The 11,169-nt window shown below is 42.8% G+C and overlaps 2 protein-coding genes across 9 annotated transcripts in view; one reads left to right on the top strand and one right to left on the bottom strand.

Annotated features, from left to right (window-relative positions):
- Window positions 1-3,449: 3,449 nt before the first annotated feature.
- On the top strand, window positions 3,450-10,811 carry dync2i2 (dynein 2 intermediate chain 2). Of its 2 annotated transcripts, XM_003439461.4 has the most exons (10): window positions 3,450-3,605; window positions 3,709-3,787; window positions 4,900-5,160; window positions 5,373-5,482; window positions 5,628-5,785; window positions 6,324-6,433; window positions 6,667-6,834; window positions 9,776-10,008; window positions 10,112-10,269; window positions 10,394-10,811. In XM_003439461.4, the coding sequence occupies exons 2-10, from the start codon at window positions 3,710-3,712 to the stop codon at window positions 10,630-10,632; spliced, it is 1,515 nt and encodes a 504-aa protein (XP_003439509.1). In that variant the 5' UTR covers window positions 3,450-3,605; window position 3,709; the 3' UTR covers window positions 10,633-10,811. The 2 variants fall into 2 exon arrangements, with proteins under 2 accessions (XP_003439509.1, XP_025765019.1); XM_025909234.1 differs by lacking the exon at window positions 3,450-3,605 and having other exon boundaries at window positions 3,655-3,787; window positions 4,868-5,160.
- The window catches only part of sptan1 (spectrin alpha, non-erythrocytic 1), a 38,201-nt gene continuing 37,758 nt past the window's right edge, over window positions 10,727-11,169 (bottom strand). For all 7 annotated transcript variants that reach the window (XM_003439458.5, XM_025909233.1, XM_013264552.3 and 4 more), the window contains one exon: window positions 10,727-11,144. In XM_003439458.5, coding sequence (XP_003439506.1) covers window positions 11,019-11,144 — 126 coding nt within the window. In that variant the 3' untranslated portion in view covers window positions 10,727-11,018. The remainder of the gene's footprint in view (window positions 11,145-11,169) is intronic.

The raw sequence follows: 11,169 nt of genomic DNA, 5'->3' as shown, positions 1-11,169 counted from the left end.
TAGTGTATGTTTCCTCTCGGTACTCTATTTCCTCCCACAGTCCAAAGACATGTTAAGTTTAATTGGGGTTTCTTACTTGGCTATAGATATGAAGTAGATTAAAGTGCTGTGAGAGTGTTAGGCCTAAAGGAACATGAATGGTCAGTAAGACTAGAAAAGTTATTTCTAGATGCAAGTACATAGTGTTGCTATTTATACAAAGGCGTGATAAAGAACCAGTAAATGTGGACCTATTGTAATCATTCCCAACTCTGGATTTATTCCTAGACTATTCTTGAAAGCTATTAGAGTAGGTTTGCATGTTTCACAGTTCAGAATAATCCTCATTTATCATATGCTGTGCACTCCTTCAGTTCATCCTCTGTCTTAGCTTTTCTTCCTTTAAGTGGGCCCGCTTGTCCCTTTTAAAGGAAGCATCATTTTGAATTAATAAATAACTTCCATCAGAATAGAAGTTATCTCTTCCAGAATGATAAAACCTCTCAGCCACAGGACAAAAGGGATTACTTTATGGTTTGACTAATGGAAATGATGTAAATCATAAATTATGATTCTATGTTGTCATCCTTCGGTCTGTTTTAACAAACACAGAAATTTATGAACTTTTGCATTAGGCTGAATGAGAGGTGAACTTTTGCACAGTACTGTACAATTAAAATATATCTGCACAATTCTGGATGTAGATTTTGTGGAGTGTTTATTATAATGTGTACAGCTCTGATAATTTGTGGACCCCATACATTACAGCATAATGGGCAGGATCAAATATTTTATGTGAGATTTTAATATGAAAAATATTCTCCTAACACATATATAGATATGCTATGACATAAATAAACTGTGGTGTATCCCATCTTTGGAAAGATGAGTTCAGTTTCTCTAGCCACAATCAAGAAATCGCTTAAATAGGACCTGCCTGACAAAGCGGGGTAGACCAAAAGATCCTCAAAAGCCTGAAAACATGAGGTGATCCAAGGAAATTAAGGAACAAATGAGAAACAAAGTAACTGAAATCTCTCAGTCTGGAAAAGGTTTAAAGCCATTTCTAAAGCTGTGGGACTCCAACGAACCACAGTGAGAGCCATTATCCAGAAATGGCAATGACAGCTCATCCAAGAGGTCACAAAAGACCCCAGAACAACATTCAAAGAACTGCAGGCCTCGCTTGCCTCAGTTAATGTCAGTGTTCATGACTCCACCATAAGACAGAGATGGGCAAAAGTGGCCTGCATGCAGAGTTCCAAGACGAAAAGCACTGCTGAGCAAAAAGAACATAAAGGGTCTTCTGAGTTTTGCCAGAAAAACATCTTGATGATCCCCAAGACTTTTGGGAAAATACTGCAAAAAGGAATGCAAGCATAAAAACACAATCTTCATTCACCACTGGCTATATTTGCATCAAGAGATATAACTACAGATGACCGCTTAACAGCAACTGCTCTGAAAATGGTTCAAGCACATACAAGATTCTTGAAAGAATGGTTGGCCAAATTCATACCTGGAAAGGTTTTTGTCTTGCATAGACCCATCCCAGACGTTTGCAAATCATAAAACATAATGCATAGCTTTGATTACAGCACCTTCAAACTTCTTGATGGGTGGGCACAACCACAGCAACAAGGTTACTTTATTATGCATTAACCAGCTACTTAAAAAAAGAAAAAAATGAAAAGAATACTAAGGTATTCATTAGTAGTTCTCCAGTGAGCACCTCAGTGGGTAGTTAATCTCAAGGAATCCACTGTTGCTTTCTGTGCTTTATGCACACTGGTGCTTGGATCCTTCTAGAATCAGGTTTTGAATTTATTTTATTTTATTTTATTTAGAAAACTACATGCATGGACACCTGTGTCCCATTACATCTGGAGTAAAAGTAACAGCATTTCAGAAAAGGAACATCATACCAACAGTAAAATATAGTGGTGGTGGTGTGATGGTCTGGGACTGGAAGACTCGCTGTGGTAAATGGAACCATGAATTTTGCTGTCTACCAAACCATCCTTAAGGAGAATGTCCAGCCATCTGTTCGTGACGTCAAGCTGAAGCGTACTTGGGTTGTGCAGCAGGACAATAATCCAAAACACACCAAGAAGTCCATTTTGTTCAAGAAAAACAAAATTAAGACTTTGGAGTGGCCCAGTCAAAGTCCTGAACTGAATCCGATTGGGATGCTGTGGCACTGCGGTTCATGCTTGAAAACTATATGAAAACGATATGGCTGAATTACAATTCTGCAAAGATGAGTGGGGCAAAAATCTTCCACAGCACTGTAAAACAGCGGTCCCCAACCTTTTTTGCGCCACGGACCGGTTTATGGCCGACAATATTTTCGCGGACCGGCCTTTAAGGTGTCGCGGATAAATACAACAAAATAAAACTAGTACCGGTACCGAAAAAAAGATTTATTCATAACACACGTGAAAAGACCCAGGAAAACCGAGTTAACGATAAAAACGATAATAAAATAACGCTGAAAACCGATAAAAACCCTGAAAACCATACATTTCACACCTGAGCCTCAACTCTCGCGGCCCGGTACCAAACGACTCACGGACCGGTACCGGTCCGAGGCCCGGGGGTTGGGGACCGCTGCTGTAAAAGACTCATTCCCAGTTATCACAAACGCTTGATTGCATTTGTTGCTGCTAAGGGTGGCCCAACCAGTTATTAGGTTTAGGGGCAGGGGCGTTTTTACACACAGCCATGTAGGCTTGGTGCAAAAGTATTCATGATGATGAATGTTCAGACATGAGCTCGTTTTTTCCCCCAGAACCTCCACTTTTGTTAAAAAATATACCATAGTGGGTAAACACAATAAAACAAAAAGTTCTCCCTTTTCTGGGCAAAATCATCATCCAGAGTTGTCTTGATACATGCTCAATCATCCAGATAAGTAAATCCCAAAAGGTTGATTCTGTTCATCTGGACGTAGCGTTTTCAGCGGGAGAAACTCATCCAAGCTTTTAAACCTCAAAACAAGCTGCGCCAAAAATTCGTCCACCCCAAGGATCGGGTCCCCCGACACAAACAGAGTAATGTAGTTAATGTAGTACCATCTTACAATGCTGTGAGTGCAGCTATTCCCCAACTCTCTGTGAATGATACTCATGGCTATTGATTATTGGTTGCCGATTAATTTGCATATTGATGAACAATGAACTGAACTCACAGCCCATTGTTCATTCAGTGGTGCTAGTTTCAGTCACTGTGCGAATGTACTGCTTATAATAAAGATGGGGAAACCTGGAGTCAGCTGAGACTGAGGAAATCACCTAGATGAGTGACGAAACGTTTCTCCCGCTGCAAACGCTACGTCCAGATGAACAAAATCCACTTTTTGGGATCATTCCGAGTTCGGTGACAGGCTGATAAACTCCCAGTATTTATTAAAGGGCTATGTCTTATTTTTTTAACAACATACAGACGGGTAATCTTTTAGACTATATATCATTGTTTGTATGTATTTTAAAAGAAATGTAATTATCAACCGCTGCAATTAGTGAACACGGGTTTAACGCTGAAGATGTCCGCTGGTTCACGCCTACAAACACGGAAGTGAATGTGGGATTTATTTCTTGCCTCGCGTCATAATCTCAGTAACCAAGGTAACTCCAGCTTTATGTAAAATGGCTCCAAAGGCATCAAAGGGCCCTCGGAGTGCTTAGTGTTTAGCTGATGTTAAAATATTTGATAATGCCTTTCTATTAGCATGTTCGCAGACGAAGCCCTGGACACAGTGAGTGTCCAGTCACTGTGGAGGAAGTCTCACGAGGCGGCGCAGGAGTCGGTAAGTTTGAGCAGCACCGAGTCTGCCCCCCACAGAACTCTGTTAGCCTGGACAGCGACGTGCTTGTTGTTTACAGTTGCAGAATATTGCTTGGATATAAAGCTAACTTTAGCTGATACAACACATGCGTGTTTAGGTGTTCCTGGGTGGACACATTTGCATTCAGAGGAGAATGCACCGCAAGATGACATCATGAAACATGCAGCATCAAGCAAACAGGGACATTTCAAGTTTGAGATGCAGACTGCACAGACTTAACGTTTATAGAAAACACTTCTTCTTGCACTTGTAACCTGCCATAGAAATTGTTGCATTATCTATGGCAGGTTACATCTATTAAACATGACCATTTCAAATAATGAGGTCGGATCACGTATAGACGCATTGAGACACAGTGTTTGCTCTCTGTAAATCAGTGGCAGCAAATATCACTGCTTCAGTCAGATCAGGCACACAGCTGTGGGCTTAAGTAATAAAGCCCCACCTACCTGCTGTTCAGACCTTCTGTTTGCAAGGGACAGCTAATCAAAACGAAAATTATGGCTTGTTATTATTTCTTTTAAAAATTATTTTAATGTTTTTAAGCTCATCCTGTAATTAAACAGGAAAGTCTTAAATTTCGGAGTGTGGCTTTTTTAAATAACAGGTATGCCCTGGGCAGCAATAGCTGATATCTGTCTGCTAGGCTCTTTTAACTGTATCTGTACTGATCATACCTTTTGGAAAACCCAATTCTCCATCCATCCATCCACCCACCCACCCATCCATCCATCTGCTTATCCAGTTCTGGAGCGGGTACACCATGGACTTAGCACACAAACATCTGGTTGACAGTGGCCAAAATGTTAACATTGAGCCTTCAAAATACATTCGAAACCAATGAGTGATTCCACTGTGGCTTCGTCTCTCTTTTATGCATACTGTGGATGAAGCGAGGGGCTAAACCAGGGCTCCTTATAAGATACATAAGGATTATGTTGAACTGTGAATCACATAAGGCATCTCAATGGAAATGAAATAAACCAGAATAGGTTCACTGTAACAAGCCTCCCTAACAGTGGACCTTTCTTGCTTCCTTAGTAAAAAGACCATTATTTTTGCTGGGGTTTCAGAAAGGATGTCAGACTCAGATGTTTCACAGTGCTGAGTCAGAGGTCCAGGTCATTTCCACTACCATCAGCTCTACTCAGACAGAGCTACAGGAGCAGGCCACAGAGCAGCTCATCCAGCAAAACCGAGATGAACCAGAGCCGCCTGGCCTGAAGGACTTCCTACAGCAGGTTGAAGACATGGTCATCAGAGAGTTAGTGAAAAATGTCAGGAGCCATGCCTTTGACGGGTTTCAGGCAAGCTGGGAAGACCACAGTCAGCGGGTAAGCAGAACACGTGTTTGTATGTCAGAGAGGGTTTCTCATCTGCTGCAGAAGGAATCTAGAATGGTCATATTACTACCTGATGGTCTTTATCATGAAGTGAAAGTGAAACATTGCACTAAAAAGTTACTTTCAGCTGTCCCATTACTCATAAGGCATCAGCACAGCAGATACCTGTTCACATCTCTGTATGATGCTGTTCCGTCTTTCAGGTCTTACTCATCCATTCCCTTCAACATCCCAGCGCTAAAGAGAAAGGGCTGCATGTCACTAGTGTTTCCTGGAGTTGTACAGGTTCAGTCATTGCCTGTGCCTATGGTCGGTATGTGTGTCTGATGGTAATGTATGCGATACTAACAGTCCACTTATTATTTCCTAATGTTTGTTTCCAGGTCATAATAAGTGTAAACTGCTGGAAAAGCTCTGCTGTTATCATTGTGGCTCAGATCTGTGTTTATGGTGGGCAGGATTGACAATGGAGACTGGAGCAATGAGAAGTCATGTGTTTGCACCTGGAACCTGGACCGTCGAGGCCTGCATCCCAGTCAGGCGGACCTGGTCATAGATGTTCCTACTGCAGTCACAGCTTTGTGCTGTCATCCCTGCCAGCCTTCCCTCATCGCAGGTACAATGATGCCACCTTCACAGAAATAAATATGCCCTAATAACTCTTTTCCAAAATATTAAACATAGTATTAAGTGATGGCTTTTTAAGTAATAGTTTAACTACTGCCAGCTTGAAACGTGAGGTGAACTTGCTCTTCTTTAATATTCAGAAATTCAGGACCCGAAGGGGAGATTGTGACCATATTTGAGAATAACCTTTGGTTCAGAGTATTGGTAATATCTGAGCATTGTCTGCTGTCATTGGTGCGCCTTTGTCTTATACTAGGATCAGCTGTATTGGTCAAAAAGAAATCTAGCTGTTTTAAATCCTTCAAAGTTAATAAAGCTATCATAAAGCCTCATCCCTATCTTGGTTTGTCTGACCATCTTCATCAGCTGCTACCTGTCTCTTGACTGTTGCTCCTAATCTGGCTGAGAAATCACTGACAGCATGATCAGCGCTGCCTTTCCCAGACTTCACAAAGCTTCTTTTAAGTAGCTGTGTTTGATGACTTTAATACTGAATTATTTATTTGTGTGTAATGCTGTCGCTGCAGGGGGTCTGTACAGTGGAGAAGTGGTGATTTGGGACACCAGTCGGACTCAAGACTCTGTAGTGGCTCAAACTGGGTTGTCTGCAGACAGCCACAGAGACCCTGTTTACCAGGTAAAAGGAAACAGTGCTTTTGGCATTTCTGCTAAACTCTCTTCATCCTGCTGCATGTTGCTTGATCTTACACACTTGAACTTGATGACAGCCTTCCAGGATAACCTGAAATAGCATTATTCCAGAGTAAAGTAAATGGTAAATGGATAGGCAGTCTCCCATCCAAATATTAACCAGGCATGACCCTGCTTGGTGGTCTTGCATGAGTGTGAAGGGAGAATTTGTGTGTGCAGGTTTCCTGGGTGCCTCTGCAGAAGAAGGGAGAGTTCGGGGTGCTCAGTGCCTGCTCGGGAGGAAGAGTGCTGCTGTGGACGGTTGTTTTTGAGCAAGGCAGTTTTGTCCAGAAAGCCGCCTATGCCGTACTACAACAGCAGGTTCCCCACAGCAGCAGCAGTTTCAAGGTGAGTTTCAGGCTGAACTCTTCATCTGCAGAAAAAAAGCAACACTTTGAAATTCCTGAATGTTATGGTTGTGTGGAGGTGCAAAGTGCAACAACAGAAGCAAAAAGAAACCGTTTCATAGAACATTAAACACAATGGAAAAGGTAGGCACGGCATTTTCTGCTTTTGACTGGCGATGTTGGGGGCGTTACTCAAATAAAGTCATGTATTACACATTACTTTTCTTAAAAGCAATGCAGCTAAAATTACTTAATTACTTGCTGGAGAAAGCAATTCGTTAAACTAGTTACATTACTTTCTATTTACTTATCACTGGTTACTCTTATTACCAGTTAACAATGTAAACCCGAGGCTACAGCCCTACACACCAACACAAATCCCTATCCTAATGAGGACACACATATGATCTTTCTCTTAGTATTTAGGTATGAACCAAAAACAACAATTTAGTACAACAATGTCTTACATTACTGCATTACTGAAAAATGTAATGTGATTGTAATTGGACCCAGTACCGGTGACTGGACAGAACCCTTGTCACTAAATAGTATTTCCTGTTTGTAGCAGCAGGTTTGCCAATTTTAAACTGACTTTGAGACAATGGAAGGGAGTAAGTTTAGATGAATTAAACCAAATAATAAAAGGTTGTTTGGTCTCATTCACAGAAATCTCCACATTTTATACTCCTTCTCTACTTGATCTCAAACTCATCGGTGCAGCTGAGAGAATTATCATAAGGGATTGTAGTCTTCTCTTTTGTATGGCTGTTGTACTGCCAGTAGTCATCCTTATTGTGACTGGTTGTATGCTGCCCCTTTTATGTAAACTTGCTCATAGCTAGATTGGGAAACCCTGGGTTTACTGTTTGAGTTGATAACCACCTTCATGTGACTTGTTAGCAGGATTTCAGCACTGGTATAAGCAAAGACAAAGGGGTACACTACAAGGCAAGTTTGACACAGTCAGTTTGGCCAGATTTGTAGAAATGAAAGCTGCTCCATCCAAAGTGGGATGGATGGTGTCTCTCTTAACAAGACCAGGTTTTCCTCAGGAGTTTCCCAGTGGGATAAGGGAGACGACTCATCCATCACTGTGGGTGAGGTCACTGAGGCTGTTAAACAAGTCTTTGGCGGCAGGGCCCCTGGGGTGGATGAGGTTCATCCTGAGTTCCTGAAAGCTCTGGATGTTGTAAAGATCTTGGCTAACATTCCTCTTCAAAGTTGCATGGAGAGCAGCGGGGGGTACTTCTGGATTGGCAGACCCTCTGAGTATTTTGTGGGAGATGCTTTGGGAGTATGGGATGTCTGGCTCATAGCAACGGGCCATTTGATCCTTATACAACTGTTGCAAGAGCTCGGTCCACATTAATAGCAATAAGTTGGACTTGTTCTTAGTGAGTGTTGGACTCCACCAGGGCTACCATTTGTCACAGATTCTGTTCATAATTTTTTGGGACAAGTGGTGGAAGGCTTCCAATTTGGTGGTCTCAGAATCTTGTCTCTGCTTTTTGCAGATGATGTTGATCTTTTAACTTCATCAGGTGGTGGTCTTCAGCTAGCTGTGGAATGGTTCGCAGCAGGAATCAGAATCAACACCTCTGATTCTGTGGCCATGGTCCTAAACCATAAAAGGGTGGAGTGCCCGGGTCAGGGACGAGTTGCTGCCGCTAGTGTCTCAGGGTCCTTCTCACGAGTGAGGTTAAAGGGGAGTGGGAGATCAACAGAGGGATTGGGGCTGCGGCTGCAGTGATGAAGAGAGAGCTGAGTCTAAAGGCGAAGCGATCTACGTCCCCACCGTCACCTCTGGTCATGTACTGTGGGTAGTGACTGAAAGAATGAGAACACAGATACAAACAACGGAAATGAGCTTTCTCCAAAGGGTGACAGAGTTAGGAGCTCAGCCATCCAGGAGAGGCTTAGAGTAGAGCAATTACTCCACGTCGAAAGGAGTCAGTTGAGGTGGTTTGAGCATCTAACAAGGATGCCTGCTGGGCACCTCCTGGCTGAGTGTTCTGGGCATGTGCCACCAGGAAGAGGCCCCGGGGCAGAGCCAGGACACACTGGAGAGATTATCTCTCTCAGCTGGCCAGGGAATGCCTCAGTGACGCTATATAAATAAAATTGAAATGAATGTTAGCAATAACATTGGAAGGAGGAGGAATATGGTATATCCCCTGGATCAGTGTGTGGGATCAACACACCATCCTACTACTGATAAACATTTTAGATGAAATTATGAATGGGTCTTTCTTCTTCGTTTTTTTTTTTTTTTTTCATGAGGTACCAAGATGTTCCACATGGTTTGGAAATGTTCAGGCAGTACAGAGTCAAAAAAGAGTGTGCATAGCAAAGACTTTACTGGCTGACTTACTGTTGTTTATATTAATAATATGGCTTCAATCTCACAGCATACTAAAAATGAAAAGAATCAGTGAAAATGTGACACTGAAAAGAGAGCCACCTTAGTAAACGGAGGGGTTCTGGTAGAGCGCTTTATAGAATTGAATAGCCCTTTATTGTCATTGTTCATGTACAATGAAATTGTGGGTGCTCCGCACCAACTGAAGAGGTATAAAAATATAATAATATGGTAAGACAGCAGGAGTAAATAACAAACAGGAGGAATATATAGAAAATGAGAGAAAGTCACAGGTTGCAAAGTCTTTGGAAGTATTGCAATGGACTTGGTCTGACTAGAGTTTGGTGTGAGTGACCTGAGTGATGAGGGTTACTCAAACCATGGTTCAGACTCTAGTCCCTGGCTGACTTGTCACTGCCCATTTACTTAGATCGTCATAGTTTGAGTAATTAATGCAGAAGTCCAGTTTAGGTAAACAAGTGATAATACACAGGAATCTTTCCAGACACAGAACATAATTCTTCTTGCAGTCCTCTTCTCACCATGCTTCTGTGTAAAAGACTGATTTTTGTGTTGTCCTCAGGCCCGCAGCAACAGCACTGTAGGTATCACGTCAATGGCTCTGTCCCCATGGGATTCTGACACCTTCCTTGTGGGGTCTGAGGGAGGCCTGCTGCTCAGATGCTCCTTCTCTTCCCAAAAACTAGCTGCAACAGCCTTTGAGGGCCAGAATGCAACACTAAGAGCCCCGGCAGTCTTCTCATTTAGGCCCCGCAGTGGCCCTGTCCACTCCATACACTGCTCCCCCTTCCACAGGTAAATTTGCAGAACACACACAGTAAATTCATTAAAGAGGAGGGCTACAGGGGTTTACTTCTCACATTTGTCATGAGTGACATCTGTCTCATGGTCTTTACAGGAACCTGTTTGTGAGTGGATCAACTGATGGTCTAGTCCACCTTCACTCGCTTCTGCAGGCCAGCCCACTGCTCTCTCTCAGAGTTTCAGACTCTTACATTTTTCAGGTGCAGTGGTCACCAACCAGACCGCTGGTTTTTGCTGCAGCCACTGGAAAAGGTAGTACACAGATTTCAAATGTACCTACGTGTGTGGGGTTACAATGAAGAAATGAAGCCTGTTGGAGAATGCCAACAGTACATTGGCGTGTAAAACAGATTCTTCGTGTGTGTAACTTTCCTAGGTGAGGTGCAGATGTTCGACCTGAGCCACAGGTCACTGAGAGCAGCAGCTACAATTGAGCAGGGAGCTGCGGACCAAGCTGCAACTTGTTTGGCCTTCAACTGTCAGAAACCTCACCTCTTGGCGGTTGGAAAAACTGATGGGACAGTCAACATTTGGCAGCTGAGTGCCGATTTGATGGAGCAGAGCCCCAGAGAGATCAGCCAGTTGGAGAAGATAGCCAATCAAGTGGCAGAGTGACACAGATTAGCTAGGACAGAGACTGCACCAGCCTGACTCACTGACAACAACAGTTGTTCCAAGTCTGAAACAAAAATAAATGCAGAACAGCAGATTCCAGTTTTAACCAGTAGCGTTTATTAAAGCACACTGCAAATGTTAAGGTGGTGTTACATCATTGTTGCAAGGTTCTTAAATTTACTGAAAGCACAAGCTAAAATGGCTAAAAACAATCACATTCACTACCATGAGAAGCACAAAGAGTTAGGTCAGAGCGAGATAAATAGAGTACAGAGTTTTGGTATTGGTGAGTATTCCTAGTGCCACGATCATGCAGTTTCAGCTGTGTGTTCATATTGAAGTGTGTGTGGGAAACGCTTCCCGATTGGTCACTGGTGGGGAAAGGATCAGTTGACAAAGAGCGAGCGAGTGAATTCGACAAAGTCGAAAGCTGACGGCAGCTCGCGGCCCTTGCTGTCGAGGTAGGGCTTCATGTGCGACAGACAGTAGTCTGCCTGCTCTTTAGTCAGGTTCTGAAAGAAAGAAGGCAACAATGAG

This window comes from Oreochromis niloticus, linkage group LG7, assembly GCF_001858045.2.
Source record: "Oreochromis niloticus isolate F11D_XX linkage group LG7, O_niloticus_UMD_NMBU, whole genome shotgun sequence".
In the NCBI taxonomy this organism is placed as follows: Eukaryota; Metazoa; Chordata; class Actinopteri; order Cichliformes; family Cichlidae; genus Oreochromis; species Oreochromis niloticus.
The sequence above is the reverse complement of the archived record's forward strand: the minus strand, read 5'-3'. Positions and strand labels throughout refer to the sequence as shown.